Source organism: Schistocerca americana, chromosome X (genome assembly GCF_021461395.2).
Source record: "Schistocerca americana isolate TAMUIC-IGC-003095 chromosome X, iqSchAmer2.1, whole genome shotgun sequence".
Taxonomy (NCBI): Eukaryota; Metazoa; Arthropoda; class Insecta; order Orthoptera; family Acrididae; genus Schistocerca; species Schistocerca americana.
This window is the reverse complement of record NC_060130.1, coordinates 93,771,129-93,790,996: the sequence shown is the minus strand read 5'-3', so window position 1 is coordinate 93,790,996 and position 19,868 is coordinate 93,771,129. Positions and strand designations below refer to the sequence as shown.

Here is a 19,868-nt window from a genome sequence, read left to right as displayed (position 1 = left end):
TAGTTTACTGGTTAAGCCCTGCACATTATGATAAAGGAGAGTTAAAGAATTATTCAATTCTATGAGAGGTATATTTCTTGCTGGGTTAATTCTTTGAAGAATAGGCCATAATCTACTTTTTGTTTCTAACATGATTTTCACCACCTGGGAGTCCTGGACTACTACATGGTCTTTTTCTTCTGCAGTGGATTGGGCCATAAAAAATGTGTTGTTTGGACGCTAACTTCTGCCTGGTACTTCATCATGACCTGTTGTTTATATCTTCTGTCCACTCTGGTTTGGCTTCCTCCTCAGTCTTTTTACATAGTCATGTTGTCTTCTGTGCTGGTTCCCTGCCATTTGTTCATTCCACTGAAGGTTTCTTCTTCTGTCATTTTTGTATACTATCGTGATATTGTCTTCTGTGTTGCTACCTTGACGCTTGTTCATTCCATAGTATGCATATTTACTGTAATTATTTTGTTTTCTTCTTCTGTTATTTTCCCATATTGTAAGCATACAGTTTTGGTGAGTGATTGATCTGCCTGTTGCAAGCAGTTACAGAGATCAGTGACGGTGTGGTGGAATGAATCATGGCTGAATAATGAAGGTTCCTGCATAGTTTTTCTTTCCCTTCCAGCACCAAATGTAGCCCATACTTTGTAAAATCAGTGCTCCTTAAAAACAGATTAACATCCAGTATCTTAGTGTCACTGTACTGATTATGATGATTGGTTTTTGGGGCGCTCAGCTGTGAGGTTATCAGCACCCGTACAAATTCCCAACCTTTGCTCAGTCCAATCTTGCCACTTTCATGAATGATGATGAAATGATGAGGACAACACAGACACCCAGTCCTGACCCCACCGGGAATCAAACCCGGGACCCCATGCATGGGAAGCGAGAATGCGAATGCGAGACCACGAGCTGCAGACGTGACCATACTGGGTAACATATTCCATCTAGAACGTGTTCATTTTGTATATTTTGTCATTCCAGTCCACCCTGTCAAATCTGTAGGGTGCTGTGCATTGGTAATCCTTGATATCTGATTCTACATCATTTGTTCCAGTCAGAACAATAACACAGCCAAATTTACTAAGTCCTTTACATTTTCTTCAGTGTTATTAACAACATATTTCAATTGAGCATTTGGTCGACAATGGACATTGCAAAATATCTTGGTGGAAGTGTTTGATTTAATAAACTAGCACAGTGTCATCCATGACTATCAGATAGAAATAAAATCTTGTGTATTGCCCCCACATGCTTTCCAGTACTTAAAACTTTCTTGTAGCTGTTGTTATTTATTTTACAGGAGTTGCTAAACACACTACTTCTTGACAATGCAAGAGCACTTTGTTTACTTTTGGAGTTTTCGTTATTTATCATAGATAACACATCACAGCCGTTGTTGTGCACTAAATTTATGCTGTTTCCACACTTTTTTTTTTTTTTATTTCTGACACTCTGTGAACTGTTTCTGCACACATCTTTTGTAAACTTATCTGAGTCTTCTTTCATCATTTCCTGTTTCAAAATCAGCTCACGTTTTTCTAATGTAAGTTTACTAATATCCATTTTCAGTTCACTGATCATGAGTTGTAATTTAGAAACACAGTCATTTAGTTTTGATATTCCACGTTTATATTTTACACACACTTTCTTCTTACCAGCAAAATTGGCACTTTTTGATGAGATACACATCAGACTTTTACACTGGACGCCATCTTGAACATCTTTGGGTATTTCTGATATTTGAAAAGTCATGGTTTCCAGCAGTAACAGTTTATATGAGAAATGGTTGGAGTTGTTCTCCATCATTAATCTGTTGCAAATCTTGATTATACTAGCAAGGATTTGTTATTGTATATCCACAGAATGAGTTTGTTTTAGGGAATAATACATTTATCTTCCATAACTACTATATGCTTTGTGCAGTATGTAAAGTGTAGTAAATACTATTTTTGTTTATGTGGTAATATCAGGTAATTTACTGTAATGTTTTTTTTCCATAATTTTAATAATAGAGGACACACAGCCTTCAACCAGTGCTAAAAGAAATATTTGTGAACCTATCGCAGAAGTACACCAATGGGTTGTGGTGGCCCAAGGAGTGTTTTGGTTTTCTTGAGAATATTAAGACAGAGGGGTACTAACAATGCATTACCCAAACCAGGAAGTTCTGTTTCTTAGCATTACATACTCATGGCATTGAGTTATTTTTGGAGTTGAAAATCAAATTGTGTTTTATATATCCTATTGTTGACTATTTTATGCTCCAGAAGGTACAGTACTCTACAGCATGGACTGAGAAAGGTGGCACAGTGATTGGCAGACTGAACTTGCATTCAGAAGGATGAGAGTTTAAATCCATGTCCAGCCATCCTGATTTAGGTTTTTCGTACTTTCCTTAAAATCACCCCCAGACAAATGCCAGGAGGGTTCCTTTGAAAGGTCATGGCCAATTTCCTCCTTCCATTACTGAATCATTCTGAAATTGTGATCCATCTCTAATGGCTTTGATGCTGATGGGACATTAAACCCTAACCTTCCTTCCTTCCTTTCTTCCTTCTACAGCACATGATAAGGGAATGTAATTCAGAAGATTATTTCCTTATGAAGCAACAAACTTTTCTAGGCTTCACTTTAAATTTTAATGTTCTACAATATAAAAAGTGTTGTCACTTAGTGCGAGTGAGAATTAATAGAGCAATTTTAGTAGAGATCATCGTCAGAGCTGTCCATTTTGATTTCATTCTTACTGAATCTAGTAATTGTAATATTGTAATAAACGTTATACAACTGTATCCTTCCTCATCTTTGATCACTTTCAGAATTGCATATCACAAACATTAACTTAAAATAGTTTACTGTCAGATTATTTGAGCACAAATTGTTCCTAAATCAAATTTTCATTACTACAACAAAGATAATGCTGCTACATTTGTTCCTCAGTAGTGGCTGCCCTCTGGTCATTAACATTTTTCTCCTAAGCACACAATAAGCAGCAAGTCTTACAGATTATCAGTGAAGATTTTGATGTACACTCCTGTACTATAAACACTAGGTGAAGCTAAAATGGCACAAGTGATGGGACAGCCAAACAAATGGCAACTAAAATATGAAATGAAGCTGTATATAACAATACTGTTATAAAGATAGAGTATTTTTTTTCTCTTACCAATTAATTGATCAATAATGGCTCTTTTGTAAAGAAATCATAAAATGGGCAATACAGGAACAGAAGATTGACAGCTAAAAATGGATGACAACACACATTTGGACAAAAGCAAAACAGATAATGTATTGTATGTATGTATGTATGTATGTATGTATGTGTGTATTGACCTGGGGACACAGAAAGAACAGAGAGGCCTCGTCCCCTCCATAGCCCTCAGTGGTTCACAACCCCACAACAGGCTACAGCAGTCCACTCACCCCACTGCTACCCCACACCCAACCCAGGGTTATTGTACCGTTCGGCCCCCAGTGGATCCCCCCATCCCCCCGGTAGAGTAATTATGGTGTACGCATACATGGAGACAGTGTTTGCACAGCAGTCACTGACATAGAGTAGCTGAGGTGGAATAAGGGGAACCAGCCCACATTCGCTGAGGCAGATGGAACACTGCCCTAAAAACCATCCACAAGCTGACTGGCACACCGGACCTCGACACTAATCCACTGGTCAGATTCGTGCTGGGGACCATCACGCCTTCCCACTTGGAAAGCAGTGTGTTAGACCACACGGGTAGCCAGACAGGCTGATAATATATTACTCACAGAATACGTTTTAATGCTGTTAGAATTTTACTGTGTTTCTTAAATACTTCACTTATTTTTAAAAAAATGTATGCTCTTAAGAGCTACATAAAATTGAATAACATGATGAATTGATGTAAACAATACAAAAGGTTATTGTATTATATTACATTAACTTTCTTATAAAGTTATGGCTTTGGAGGGTAAAATCACTGGAGTTCACTAGTTATATTGCAATGTGGGTTCATAAATTTTTCAAAAATATACTGTAACTTTTTTTAATTGCCCATACTTCTTAATTCTTGAGAATAACTTTGGTCTTCTCAAAATATCTTTTTCCTTTTACAAAATAACTCTATTTCCAACAATACATAATTCTTAATTACTATTATTATTATTATTAGTATAGAAAACCTTTCATTATAGTGGAGTTTTTATAGTTTTCTAACTTCTATTGTAAATTGTATCTGTAACAAAAATTTAATGTAATATCACCACTTTTCTCACAACATTTTAACAATGGTTTCTCCTTTGCAGTTTCATGACTGTTCAACATCACTACATAATGGAAATTTAGGTGACAATGATGAGGAAAGAAATCATGTAAAACATATACTCTTACCAAACAATTCTCATCATCTTGAGAACCAATTTATTGTTCATTATCAACAAGGCTATGTACAATCAATCAGTATTTTGAAAGATGAGCCATTGTGGTCCATAAATATCAAGAGAAGCCTTGCAAGTATTCTGCAGATGGATATATCAAAATTAAATCAAGGTGCTGCTAAGACTGTGGAGGTACAAGGGAGAAGTATGAATTATGTATCATAGTTACATATTAAAATTTTCCTTTTTTTCTGTATTGAAACTGAAAAATTGCAAATTCATCCTAGAAATAATATCAAAATCTGACTGTATTTGCAATAGTCGTTTATTTTGATTGTTCTACTTTTAAATGCTAAATAGTGCCTTTTTTGTGAATATGACTGACAGAACACATAACTAGCAAAATTAAGGAATTCTCTCTTCCACTCTAAGCTTTGTCGATCCTCTGGCTGCAAATAAAAACCAATGGTATCTGAAGAACAAAGGTTTTTAGCATAGAAATCATAAGGAAAGTACTCTGCCAGCAACCATTCATTTGTAGATAACAGGTGGTTGGATGAGTGAACATGACAAAAACTGAGTATACTTCTTTTTTTCCAAATTAAACTGTAATCTTCACTGCTCTCAATGCATTTAATCAAAAAGATTAAAGTTTTCTGCTTTATCCTGTCAGAAAATAAAGTAATTTCACACAGACAGGGTCACTATTTGGTGAAAACATCTTGTCCCCAAATGTTACACACATTTAAAACATGAAGGAGATAAATGAGGAAATTTAGGGAACAGAATAGATGGTGAAGTACATTATTCTGCAAAACTTAATAATGTGATCGATAAAATAACATAACACATTAACTACTTTGTGGAAGTGAGTGAAAGTGCAGTAGCATGTTGCCATAGGCCTCCCAGTCATGCATAGAAAGTTGGACATCACATGGCATGAAGTCAGTGGAACTACAGCACCGAATGGGCTGACACCACAACACGAGACATTTAAAGGAACAGGAAAAGACAGTGGGTGTCAGTTAGTGAGCACCTATAGAGCACTGTGATGGTGTTCTTCATTATGACATGGCCCAGAGACAACATCTGGATGACTTTATTTATTTATTTATTTATTCCATGTGATATGATGGTACACAGTGTGTTGCAGATGTTGGAAAAATACATGTGGAAGAAATACCAGGAAACTGGAACAAGAATGGAATGTGATGACTGTGGCCCAGGAGTTTGTTATTGCTCATAGCATTGTTTCACATTATAGGGAGCATTCTGAACCACAGGCACTGCTGCCAGAATGAGACAAGGTAATCTGTTGTGGTCAAATGGAGCGGCAGATGACTGCTACAGCGTGCAACAGGCAAGACAGGACCCATGCCAAACAGTGGGTGCAGTGGTAACCACATTTTACAGAACTCTAATACTCTCATGCTCCATAGTGACATGATGACTGTGGGGGTGGTCTTTCTACCCAATTGACTAGTAAACTGTGTTCCATTAATGCCCAAACATTGGTGGCACGGTTTTTTATGGTAACAAGACTATAGAAATTGACCAACAAGGAGTGGGATCATGTGCTCTTCTCAAATGATAACAGATTTAGTCTGAGTAGTAATTTTTGTCATTCCCTTATAGAGCAAAAATAATTAACGCCCCCAGGAACATGGTCATACATAATTGTTTTGGTGGTCCAAGTATTATGGTGTGGCAAGGCATAATGTTGCATGGGCATACTGACCTACAGCTCTTTGAATGTGGTATGCTCACCAATCAACATCATTTTGAAACTTTACTGCTTCCCCATCTACATCTCTTCAGGGGTGCGTTCAGCCCTGACTTCATTTTTATGGATGATAGTGGGTGACCACAATGAACAGTGCAGATGGATACCTCTTCAGATACATCTAAGTTAGAGGCTACATGTCACATTGATTTCAACTTTAATTATAATTTACTCCAAAATTACAAGATAGTTGCAATATATTTAAAATTATTCAGGAGCAGGAAGCGAAACATAAATTTTACGTTTGTTTTAGGACTTATTCTATCAACAATTGTAGTCATTCTATTACATGCTTCAATTTTTTTTCTTTTCTCTCTCTCTCCCTTTTTTCATGCAACATGTGGAACTGGTGACCTTTCTTAATTGATTTCAACATATGATTTCAGTATTACTTTCAATTAATCATAAACTCTTTGCCAAATAACATAAAACATTGTTTAACTGCATACTAGCACATAATTCCACTCTGCTTGCTTAGCCTCAACTTCTCACACTGCTAGGGAAGATACAGCTATGCTATTCCAACTCTTGCCAGATCTCACAACACACTCAAACCAAAGATATAATTTACATATGAAGGGAATGTAACACAGAGATTTACATAATAATTTGAATTTGTAGAAGTTGATTTTATAAAATGAATTACTTACTTGAAATGCTCTAATTTTATATTGTAATTATGAAAATAAATAAAAACCATTACTAATAGCTGGTTTTAGGTCCAACAAAAGTATGCACATAATCATTACATATAGAAATACTGCTTCAAAAATTATTTGTTCAAAATTTTACATATAAAATAAATGAAGACAATAGGAAAAATAAGGAAAAGGTGGAACGTTTTTGGGAACAACTAGATGACGTGGTGCAAAAGATCCCAGACAAACACAACATCATACTTACGGGGGACTTCAATGCTCAAGTAGGAAAAGAGAAGAAATACAAAAATATTGTTGGAAACTACCCAGCGCACAATAGAACTAACCAAAATGGAGTCAGATTAGTAGAACTCTGCCAAGCGCATGGCTTGATCTTGAAATCCACAGCCTTTAAGAGACTACCCAGAAAACAGAAGACATGGACCTCACCAAACCCACACTTGGGTGAATTTCAACTTGATCATGTGGCGATAAAATGGAAACACCATACAGAAATACAAAATGTCAAAGTACTCAGAGGAGCAAACTTGGATTCTGATCACTATCTTTCTAAAATAAAACTCAAAATTATCCCCAAAAGGAAAGATAGAAACAGTAAACCCAAAAGCAGAAGATACGATCCAGAAAAGATAATGAATTCGAAGGAGTTTCCCCTCGCGACTCAAGATATAAGGAACCAAAATTGGGATCAAATGAAGGAAAGCCTACTAACCAAAGCTGAACAAATAGCATCTATAACCAAAATCAAAAAACACGCATGGTGGACAGAGGAATGTGACAAACTTATTGAGCAAAGAAAGAAAGCATGGCAACAGATGCAATCTCAGAAAAATGAATATAATAGGCAAAATTTCCTGAGTGTAAGAAAACTAGTGAGTAAAAACCTCAAAAGAATTAAAAAAGCACAAGAAGATCAACTTCTTTTGCAGATCAACGAAGACTTCAACAAAAACAAGACTAGGAGCTTTTACAGAACTTTTAAACAAAAAATAACCAAGTACAGCCCACCGACACTCCAATTACAAGATAAAAATGGTAATATTGCACACAACAACAGGGATAATTGCAAAATTTTGAGGGAATATTTCAGAAACCTTCTCAACTGTAAAGAACCAATTGAAAAAATGGATTTCAGCAACTCAACTTCAACAAGTCATAACTCAGAACCACCCACCGTCGAGGAACTACAATCAATCATTTTGAATCTCAAAAACTATAAGGCTTCGGGAGAGAACCAAATTACAGCTGAACTGTGGAAAAATGTCAATAGAAATGCCATAGAATCTCTCCAAAACATATTTGAAGAAATATGGAAAACAGAAAGAATTCCGGATGAATGGAAGATGGCCCTCATTCACCCAATTCATAAGAGGGGATCCAGAACAGACCCCAACAATTACAGAGGGATTTCGCTCCTTGACGTAACATACAAAATACTGTCTAAAGTCCTTTTGAACAGAGCAGAACCCCAGCTAGATTGTCAACTTGGAGAATAGCAGGCAGGCTTCAGAAAGGGAAGATCCTGCCCAGAACAAATTCTAAACCTCAAAAATCTTATGGCCTACCAAAAATCGAGAGCAAAAGCGTATGTCATCACATTCATTGACTTTCAAAAGGCGTACGACTCCATAGACAGGGAATCTCTAATCTCCATATTAAAAGAATTGAACCTAGACAATAAAACTACAAACCTAATTAGAGAAACCATCACCAACACATACTCCAAAATTAAATTTATGGGAGAACTCTCAGACCTATTTGAGATAAAAACTGGAGTACGACAAGGTGATGGACTCTCTCCATTGTTATTTAACTGTGCCCTAGAAAAAATAGTAAGAGAATGGAACAAGAAAATCAATAGTGGAATCCGACTAGGAACAAAAAACAAAGGCATCAAGGTTAATTGCCTAGCATTTGCAGATGATATGGCCCTACTAGCTGAAACATGGGAAGAAGCCAAAGAACAGATCCTCGAATTACAGAAACAAGCAGAGAAAATAGGCCTTAAAATTTCTTTTGAAAAAACCAAAATAATCACAAATATAAAAAAGCCAATGAAATATCTTAAAGTAAGAGACCAAAAGATTGAAATTGTTAAAGAATTCAAATATCTTGGTGAATGGATTAGCTGGAATGCCCTTGAGAAAAAAGCAATAGAATTAAGAAGAAACAAAGTTGAACTAGCCTTTCAGCTTACTAAAAATACTTATAATAAAAAGTCCCTCTCATGGAATTCAAAAATAAAACATTACAGCACTGTCATTAAACCAGAAGCACTATATGCAGCTGAGACATTATCTATCACTAACCATGGCCCAATTGAAAGGCTAGAGATCAAAGAAAGAAAAATATTGAGAAAAATTTTAGGCCCCAAATTTCATAACGACAAACTAATTCATACCAAAAATGAAACACTCTACAAAACCACAGAAAAACTTTCGGATACAATGAGGAAAAGAAGAATTGAGTTTTATGGGCACATTCTCAGAATGAACCCAAATAGACTTACAAAAAGAATGTTTGACTACTTCAGGAATAAAAAATCCAAACCAAATTGGTTTATCCAAACAGAGAAAGACTTAAGAGAACTACACATCACAGAAAAAATGCTCACAGACAGGACCGCAAAAATGATAAGCAAAGACAGAAAAGAGGGATTCCAGCTCCAAAATAGAAAGAAAAGAACGATTGTCATATCTGATGAGGAAAGAAAAGCAAGATCAGAAAGAATGAAGCAGTACTGGGCGAAAAGAAAGGCACAGAACACACAGAAGTGATTGATTCAACGTACCCCAAAGTTGGGTGAAACGAAGAAGAAGAAGAAGAAAAAAGATACAGTGAACTTACTAATACCATACCATAACATAATATGAGGAGACCAGTATCAGTTGACAAACTCTCATACCTCAAATGAATTATAATACACCCAGAATTCCACACATAATGCATTGTGGGTGGGATTCTGTCACCTTCCAGAAACTAAACTGTATCAATTTCTAGTTTTTCATACAATTAAGACATTTTTTTAAAGAGTGAAATGAGACAAATCTAAACTGTTAATTTTCCTTGTTGTAAAATGACTTTTTACATTTTTAAGTTAGAATACATCTTTCTTGCTGTTAACATGTCCCCATTTTGATCAACAATACATGATCACATTACACAATCTCACTCTATAAGTTAAGTTTCCCAAGTCATTGCCCTCACCAGATGTTTTGTACATTCCTGGAATTATCTGCACTAGCTGACCTAGAGTATCCACACACCTATTAGTGGACATTAATATGGTGTGTGTCTATCCTTCACCTTTATGATGGCTTGAACTCTAATGGGGCACTTTCAATCAGGTATCTGAATATCTGCTGAGGAATGGCAGCCCATTCTTTATCGACAGCTGAAAACAGAGAATATAGTGACAGATGTTGGATTCTGGGGTCTTAAGAGAAGTCAACATTTTAACTCATCCTAAATGTGTTCTATTGGGTTTAGGCTGGAACTCTGGGCAGGCTGGTACATGTGAGGAATGTTATTGTCCACAATAACATGTGTTCATATTCTTTAGCATTTAGCATTTTCTTAAGTACAATGAGGGGATCAAAGCATTACCATGAAAAGAACTTCTGTACTGTAACACCAGTTCCTACATATTTTACTTTTGGCAAGACACATGATGGCAGGCACCAATAGTTGACTTGGACAGCTTTAGAAGAATTGAAATGTCCGTGATGGATTTTTACTTGGATGACATTCAATGATTAGTTCACATTCAAAGCCACTGCTTCTCAGCTGACACTGCAATAGGACCTACCTCCTCTTTACTATTGGGACAACCTCCCATGATGTCTATAGGGGTGCCCAGACACTTTTGATCAGTGTTAACAGCAGTGTTAGGGTGAAGTGTCAAAAAAATCATAAAGGTCAGAATTTGGTGAAACTTCACAACAGGAGGGAACATGTGCACATAGCACCTAACTTAGATATATCTGAAAATGTATCATAAAAAGCAATCCTGAACATTAAATGTAAGTGCCCTATCTACATCTTCATCTATTCTCTGCAAAGCATTGTCAAGTGCATGGCAGAGGGCAATCATTATCAGTGTCAATACAAAAAGAAACTTTTGTGTTAAACAGTCTATGAAAGCTGTTCCAAATAATCGTTATCTGTCACTTGGTACAACTGACTAGAAATTACAAGTGAACATAAAATTAAATATTAAAAATATGAACACACAGTATTTATGTTCAACAACATTTATTTGATAGTTTGTTATGAACCACTTATGGTTTACCTAAACAGTACCAGTGCTGAGGGAAGCTTGTGATATCGTGGAAAATATTAGATAATGTGATCACAATTTTGTTAATTAACATTCGCTTATAATATGTCTTTGATTAGACACATAATTTTAAAATATTTATGAAATATTCTATTGATACTTGGAGGAACATATACATATAAAAAAGAATACATAGTATTTATCTTTGACAGTAATATTTATTTAATAATTGGCTTCCTAGGCTATTATCAAATATCTTAATATTACACTGATAATCCACACAACTTCAGTGAAAGTTCATAGTTGTTCAAAGATTGTTTTTTAAAGTTATGTGACATTTTACAACTACGAGGGCTATCCACAAAGTACATTACGTTTTGGAATTAAAAATAAATAAAGTGTTGGAAATTTTTTTTATTATATACAGATGAAAGCCACACTTCAATACTACTTTTCTACATAGTTGCCATTTAAATTAAGGCACTTATCATAGCGATGGACGAGCTTAGAAATTCCTTTGTCGTAAAATTCGGCCCCCTGCGCCTTCAACCACGTGGTTACCTCTTCTTGAAGCTGTGTGTCGTCATCAAAATGCTGCATAGCCAACCAATGCTTCATTGCTGGGAATAAGTGGAAGTCGCTCGGTGCCAGGTCGGGACTGTACGGTGGATGAGGAAACAACTCCCACTTAAAAGATTCAAGAACTTCACGAGTGGCATTTGCTGTGTGGGCCTGGGCGTTGTCATGAATCAGCAAGATCTTTGAGCCCAACTTTCCCCTGCGCTTGTTTTGTATTGCTCTTCTGAGGTTGTGCAGAGTTTGGCAATACCTTTGAGAGTTTATTGTAGTGCCTCTTTCCAGGAAATCCACAAAAATCGTGTTTCTACCGGGCTACTGATTAACCACGTGGTTGAAGGCGCAGGCGGCCGAATTTTACGACGAAGGGATTTCCAAGCTCGTCCATCGCTACGATAAGTGCCTTAATTTAAATAGCAACTATGTAGAAAAGTAGTATTTAAGTGTGGCTTTCATCTGTATATAATAATAAAAATTTCCAATACTTTATTTATTTTTCATTCCAAAATGTAATGTACTTTGTGGATAGCCCTCGTATATATAAATACAAAACCATAAACGTAACGCAATACCCAAAAATCTGTGAACTTATAAACTTAAAGTATACTTCAAGAGTAATAATATAGGAATGTATAAACAATAAAAACACAATTGAGTGATGGCACAGATTACCATATTATACAGACAAACTGATGAATATGGTGAACCTGCCAAAATGCCAAAAAGAAAGTTGTGGGTGCTGTAGAGGGTAGAATGGAGTCTGTGGAATGTTCATATGGGACAGTCACAACAAGCATATTATCTAATGCCCAGAAAAATATTGTCTCACTGCCACTACTTTAGTAAGAGTGTGTACTGAAACTGTGTTTACTCATTAAAGACCAGGCCAGAGCTCTTTGATCAGTGTTCATAAAGGGGCAGAATTTCAATTAATGTTAGTTTTCTGCCCTTAATTCCTCTATGGATGACATCAGATTGAATATCATAAGAATGACATTCATTCAGAGCATGTTCAGCAAAGGTGGAGCCTTTTTCAGTCTTCAACTCCTTTCATGCTCAGTCAGTCTAGTAGTTATAGTGCTACCTGACTGACTTTCATATAACTTGCCATACAAATTACAGGAAATCCTATAAATTCCACTCTGTTCTAAAGGTAGAATCTTATCTTCACTGTTGAACAGAATGTGAAAAACTGTATTTTTAGTATAAAAAGCTTGAGTATATTTCCTGGATTTTAGTTTGTTGGCACATATCTATAATGTCCTGCCTACATATAGTATCGGGGCCCATTTGTTATCAGAGTGGCTAGTGTTTTCTGAAGACAGTACAGAAGTGCTGTTATCCTCTGTCTCTCCTTTCTACTGAGTATGCTGTCAATCGTGGTACAAATATAATCATTGCTGTGTGCTATTTCTTTAATTATTTTCAAAATCTGTTTTGGTTCTTGGCAAGATAGTAGACAGTGCACCATGGAGTGGAAGACTGAATGTTTGTGTGTTATGGGATGCTGGGAACTGGCCAGTATTACTGCGTCTGTATAAGTTACTTTCTTGTATACCTTGAATGGAATGCCATTGCTTACTAATGTCTATGGTAAGGTCTAAAAAGTCTTCTCCCAACTCCATTGTAAACTCAATTTTACAGTGGTGTGAATTCAAATGTTGAAAAAATTTATTTAGTTGTCTGGTGGTATCAGTAAAATAATATTCCCCACAGCCCCCCCCCTCCCCCCACCTTTGTATGCAATGTTCATCACATTCACCAATTTGTTCATGTAATTTGTAAGAGGTACATGATCTGTGCTATTCCTCACTTGTATAATGATTTTGGATTTTATGTTCCTATACTTTTAATCTCTGAACATATTGTAATACAAGGTTTATTTGTTTAGAGCTTCTTTGGGTGTTACATTATGCTTGCAGTTTTGTATCAATATATAGTTGCAAAATGTCACATACCTGAAAAGTACTCTTTGTGCAGCTATTCAGTTTCTTTTGAAGTTGCATGGACTATCTGGATAGTATTAGATTAGATTAGATTAGATTAATACTTGTTCCATAGATCATGAATACGACACTTCGTAATGATGTGGTAGGTGTCAGGTTAATAAAAGATGTCCATACAAGATATTACATTAGACAAAATATGACATGACACTCAATAATATATATATTTTTTTTCTTTGTGGAGGTTGGGAAATTACCCACTTACTATATCCAAAAATTCATCTAATGAGTAGAAGGAGTTGCCATTAAGAAATTCTTTTAAGTTCCTTTTAATTGCTATATGGCTATCTGTCAGACTTTTGATGCTATTAGGTAAGTGACCAAAGAGCAAACAATGGACAATCCATGTAGGAGCATTGACAATTATGGAAAGGATAGATTTCTATTCACCACAAAGATGAGACACTGAGTTCCAAACAGACACGATGTAAAAACTGTTACACATCAAGCTTTTGGCCAAAGCCTTCATCAGCAAAGGAAAACACACACAAATTCACACTAGTAAGTCCACCTCACACACATGTTTGCTATCTCTGACTGCTCAGGTGAGACAAACTGAAGCAGCCATGTCATGTACCACATCCACTGCAGTCATTGCTCAGCTTTTTATTTTGGTATGACTAAAAACCAGCTATTTTCCAGGATGGTATGACTAAAAACCAGCTATTTTCCAGGATGAATGTCCACTGGAGAACTATGAGCAAGAGCAAAGTGGACTACTATGTTGGTCAATATGTTTGATGTCAATGGCTGCTTCACAACATGGGCCCTGTGGATCCACCCCTTCACCACCTGCTTTTCTGAACTGTGCAGATGGGAGTGATCCTTATAACACATTGAATCATTCCAGCCTCAACCTACGGTCCCCACACTGTCCACCCACCAGTTTCTGTCCTCTCTGTCCTATAACCTCCTCCCATCTCCGATCCCTTCACCCTCATTATGCACTGCTCTCTGCCAATGCACACACCAATCTTTTCCCCTTCTCTGATCCTCTCATTTCTGCTCCTTTTTTCCCTTCCCTCCCACCCCCAGTACCTCCTGACACTGCACCAGGTAGCCTTGTCTGCCATCTCAAGTCCCTGCATGCTCTGCCAGGCAGCACTGTTCTCTCTTCCCCCACATGTACTGTGCTATCTCTCCCTCTTCCCCATTCCACAACGGATTGTTGCTCCTGTTTGACACATTTCAGTTCCAGTCTGGCCTGAGCAGCCAGAGATAGTGGTTGTGTGTGTGTGAGGTGGGCTTGCTAGTGTGAATGCATGTTTGTTTTCCTTTTCTGACGAAGGCTTGGCCAAAAGCTTTGTGTGTAACAATATTTTTGTTGCGCTTGTCTGCAACTCAATGTGCCATCTTTATGGTGAGTAAAAATCTATCATTTCCACAATTGTTGTTTAGGAAGCTGATAGCTGACTCATAATGAACTATTAAATAAATATTTTTACGGAACATAAATTTTGTGTATTCACATTTTTAGTATTCAATTTTATGTTTACTTATACTTTCTTGAGTCAGTGTAGGAGGCACCTGTGGGTATGCTAATGAAGCCATGGCATCCCCTTCCTCAAGAGAAGCTCCACGCTGTCATCCAGAGGCCAACCAATATCATCTGTATTGGGCTGTTCTACTGGCAGAACAGCTGGAGCCCATGTTGGTTGTGTGGGTAATATCAGTCAGTCTGGCTGGCATGCTGCCCTCAGCGAACTGTAATGTTAGTGGAAGAGGTGCCAACATGGTGGTCAACAGGGAGTCATCTGTGCCCACCTGAGGGAACAGCTAATTGTAGTGGCATGCCACAAGGTGCTCATCGGTACACACCATGAATGCACAGCACCTGCACTGACTGTGGATGATGCCTGGAATCCAACTCAGATATCATCATAACCCTTGGGGCCAGACTGGACTTCCAAGACAAAGTGCAGTGACATCAGTACTGCCACAGAATACTTGTGTGGCAGCAGGAGATTGAGCTGTGTCCACGGCTGCTGGCCGTACAAGAGCTTGGGCGGGCTCCGGTCCCATATTAGTCATTCTGTAACAACTGAGAAAGAATACAAGGGTCTCCTCCACTAAGAAATTCCATGACATATTTGTGCATTTGTGTTCTGAATGTTCATACAAGATGTTCTGCATTGTCATTGGACTGTGGATAAAAGGGAGTCAATGTGATGTGATAGATTCCATTGTGTGAAAAAATTCTTTAAAAGATTGATCCAAAAATTGAAGACTATTATCTGAAACCACTGTAGCAAGTAGACATCTGACAGAAATAAACTGGACAGTGCCTTGACAGTCATGACTGCTGCATTGGATGGACAATGAACAACATAAAGATATTTGGAAAAGGCATCAATAATCAATAACCACCAAAAACTATCTAAAAAAAGTCCAGTGAAGTATATGGAATCTTTTTCAAGGTAATGTGGGCGCTTACCAAGGGAAAAAATCATTGTGCAGTGGCAGCTGTTGATTTGAACACTTGTGGCAGGCCACATCCAGGCACTCTACCATTTGATCAATACTTGGCCAGAACATGTGTTGGCAGGCCAGTTGTTTAGTGCAAGAGGCTCCCCAATGACCTTGATGTAACAAGTTAGGAACCTCCATGCACAGTTCTGCTGGAAACACAACGTGGGCAGTACCCCCTCCCATCAACAAGAGAATGACACCACCTAACAGGGAAAGGTAGTGTGTCAGCTGCCCAGCTCGGCAGATGGTCAAGACACATTTGTCATACCATATGTACCACATGCTTAACACTTCTCTCAACAAAAATGAGGCTCAACATTGAAGGCAATAAGTGGCTTTGTCAGGTAAAGCAGCTGAAGGTTAAAACAAGGAAACTAAAACTTTATAATCTGTGACAAAATTAAATTTTGTACCGTATGACACATGAATTTTTTTAAAGCATAAATGGTCTCAAGGACTTCTATTTCGACTTGCAAATAGTGCTGCTGAGCTTCCTTGAGTGTTTTGGATGCAAAAGCAATAGGTTTCTCCAAGTCATCTGTGTGATGATGGGCTGTAATTGTCCCCACTAAATACTAGGACACATCTGTCGCCAACACTAAATGTTTAAAAGTTGGGAGATGGCAAAGCAAGCCGAGGAGCATATTTTGTTTTAAGTTGCATAAATGCATGCTCACAGGCTAGAAACCACTTGAAAGGAACATTTTTATGAAGCAACTGGTGCAGAGGGTGAGCCAGAGTGGCTGCATCCAGAATAAACCTATGATAGTGTGCGATTTTCCCAATCAATATGCAGTTCAGTGAGTCAAACACCCTGCCAAGAAATTTTGTGACAGATACACAACAGAAGGTTGAAAAAATTGTAAATTAGTAAGCTTATATTGAACACCTGCAGTTAGCAAAAGAGTAAAGAGAGAACAGAGGTTATGTAAATGTTCTTCTGTCATTGTGTCTTTAACTACAATATTATTAAGATAGTTGATGCAACAAGGAACATGCTTTAAAATGCCCTGGAATATAGCTCGGGCATTAGTTCTCCAAATAATAAACATTGACATTGATAATGACCAAAAGGCTTGTTCACTACGAGCAATCATTTTGGTGTGCCATCTAATGGAACCTGCAAGTGGACTTCAACTAAGTCAATTTGGGAAAAGGACTGATCCCAGCCAATTTTGCAAGTAATTAACAGCCCGAGGCAGATGGTTTGTGTCAATAACAGACTGTGCAGTTACTGTAACTTTAAAGACTTCATAAACCTGGAGTAGACCCTTAGATTTTTGACATTCACTGGGTAGCCCACTCACTTGTTGGTCGAATGATGCATAATGATGTCAACTGATCCAATGTGGACTTTTCTTGTTCACGTAAGAACACATTTGGACCGCGCTAGGAAAAATGCACCCAAGCCAAAGGTTTAAGCATGATATGCACTGTGAAGTTGTTCACACAGCCTAATCCCTCAGACAACAAATCCAAAAATTCAGAAGACAATGAACCTAGTTCATGATAAGGAGCTTGATCTGATACAAGATGCACAGTGTCAGTAGTAGAAAATTGAAAACCAACAAAAGCGTCTAACCCAGTCAAATTTTCAGTGTAAAGTACATGAAAAACCAAATATGTGATAGGACAGAGTACAGATTGGTAAGCTGTTGCGAGAATAAATTGATCATGAACAGGAATATGCAGTTTATTGTAGCTTACCAGATGGTGTTTGGTGGGAGCCAATGGTGGGGAACCCAGCCATGTGTATGTTTGAGGGCTGAAGAGTGACACAGCTGTGCCAGTGTCCACTTGTGGTGATAACAGTGTGTTCAGTACAGACACTTCAATAAAGAGCTTATTTCAACTAGTAAACAATGATGACCTAGAATGAATGTCAACATCAATTTGTTCTGAGGAAGGCTGAGAATGACAAACTGATATTATGTGGCCTTTCTTGTGACACTTTTGGCACAATGCCCACCAATTGTGGCATGCAGCTCTCTCGTTTTGCACAAAGCAAGAAGGGCATGATATAAATGCCACATAGTGTCCTTGTTGTTGCTGATGGGTTTGTCCATTGTGGCCAGGTTTCCTGATTTGAACGGCATTGATTCCTCTTTGCTCATCAACCTTGTTGCTCTGCACCAAAGTGGTTCACTGCCAACAGTGGCAACATCACACGATGCTTCAGTTTGGTGATCCACACTATGGGAGACTGCAAAGGACTGAGAAATGTTTAAATCTTATTCTGAAGATAGATCCTCACACTGAAGGACTCTTGGATGAACTTCCTTATTGGGTGCTAAGCAGATAATCGCATCTCTAACCATGGAGTCTGGATGGGATTCCTTGGGGGTCGTAGTAATTTAGTGACACTTGTGGCTCAAACCCTACAGCTCTGTTGCCTGAGCCCAATAAGACAGTTGTATGTGCTTGTGGCAGCAGCACTGGTAAAATTCGATACGAGCAGCAATGACCTGTCTGCATTTACCATGGGAAGAAGGCAAGAAACTACACATATCATCCAAAAGAGTGGGGCCCATTCCTGGAAAGGGGCTTTGATAACTGGTACATATGAGGAGGAATCTGTGATAAAAAGAAAGCCTTACAAATTTCTTTCACCCTTACATTGAACAAAGTGCTGATGGAGATGTATTTCATAAGCCTCCCACTCTATAGCAGAGTCATTATATGATGGAAATGGTGGGGGTGCACCTGAGATGGTGGAGCCTGTGTGGGTGACATAGCCATGAGTTTTTTGAAGATGACCATAGTAAGTTGCTGCTGCTGGAGAAGTGATTGAAGTACCACTTCCATGGATAATTTACACGAAAAAATAATCACTGGAACTGAGTTCATGAAAGTTCTACTCCCTGCCACTTATGTTCTAATTCTACACACAATAAAAGATGTGGCCATAAGAAAACAACTATTTATTAAGTCACAGTGTGACAGCATAAATGCAGTAAAGTTTAGAGAACATATACAAGACTGCCAGCTGGAGCCAGTACATGGTTATATAAATAGCATTTATCAGCCAGGGGCCACTTGCTAGAGACTGCAGGTGATGGACCAAAGCCTCTTGTAAGTGCCTGGAGCAGCCCAAAGGTACACTTCACAAATGAGTGGGTGTATTGACATGCTCTGCATTAGTTTTGATGGAGGTGCAGTAACGTGTGGGTTACTACAGCAAACATGAAAAAAAATGGTGGGTGGTGGAGGTTTTAACAGACCTCTTCCTCCCTAAATTTCCACAGTCTATAAGTTGTCCTACTTCTTTGTCCACATGGTGACTTCAGAAATTACAGGAGGTTCAAATTTGTAGACAGAGGTTGTTAACAAGTACGAACAGTGTTGGTACTTAGCTTTTACACTGTTCTCTTTGTTATTGCCTTCGTAGTATATCTTGGCCTCGTTAAGTCTAGGAGTGATTCCACTGAGAGGTTCCAGCAGTTTTCTTTATGTTAGGATGAGACTAACAGGTTTGCAAGGTAGCGTGATATTTTGTTTTTTAGAGAAAGAGTTATTTTAGTTTATACACATCACATATTTAATAAATCACACATGTAACACTTCTACACCAATATAAACTAAAACATTGTCTTCCACCACATCTGTATCACCACCTCACCCAACCGATCTCGTGTTCCAAAGATCCACCTCCTCCCCGCACAACCACGACCAAAGATAACAGTCTCTTTGAATTGTTAAATGAGAAGTCAAAGACAATATTTGCATAAAATACATAAAATATT

The 19,868-nt window shown here is 37.7% G+C and overlaps 1 protein-coding gene across 2 annotated transcripts in view; it reads left to right on the top strand.

Annotated features, from left to right (window-relative positions):
* LOC124556650 overlaps positions 1-19,868 on the top strand; it is a 637,832-nt gene that overhangs the window by 97,222 nt on the left and 520,742 nt on the right. For both annotated transcript variants that reach the window (XM_047130615.1, XM_047130616.1), the window contains exon 3: positions 4,282-4,545. In XM_047130615.1, coding sequence (XP_046986571.1) covers positions 4,282-4,545 — 264 coding nt within the window. The remainder of the gene's footprint in view (positions 1-4,281; positions 4,546-19,868) is intronic.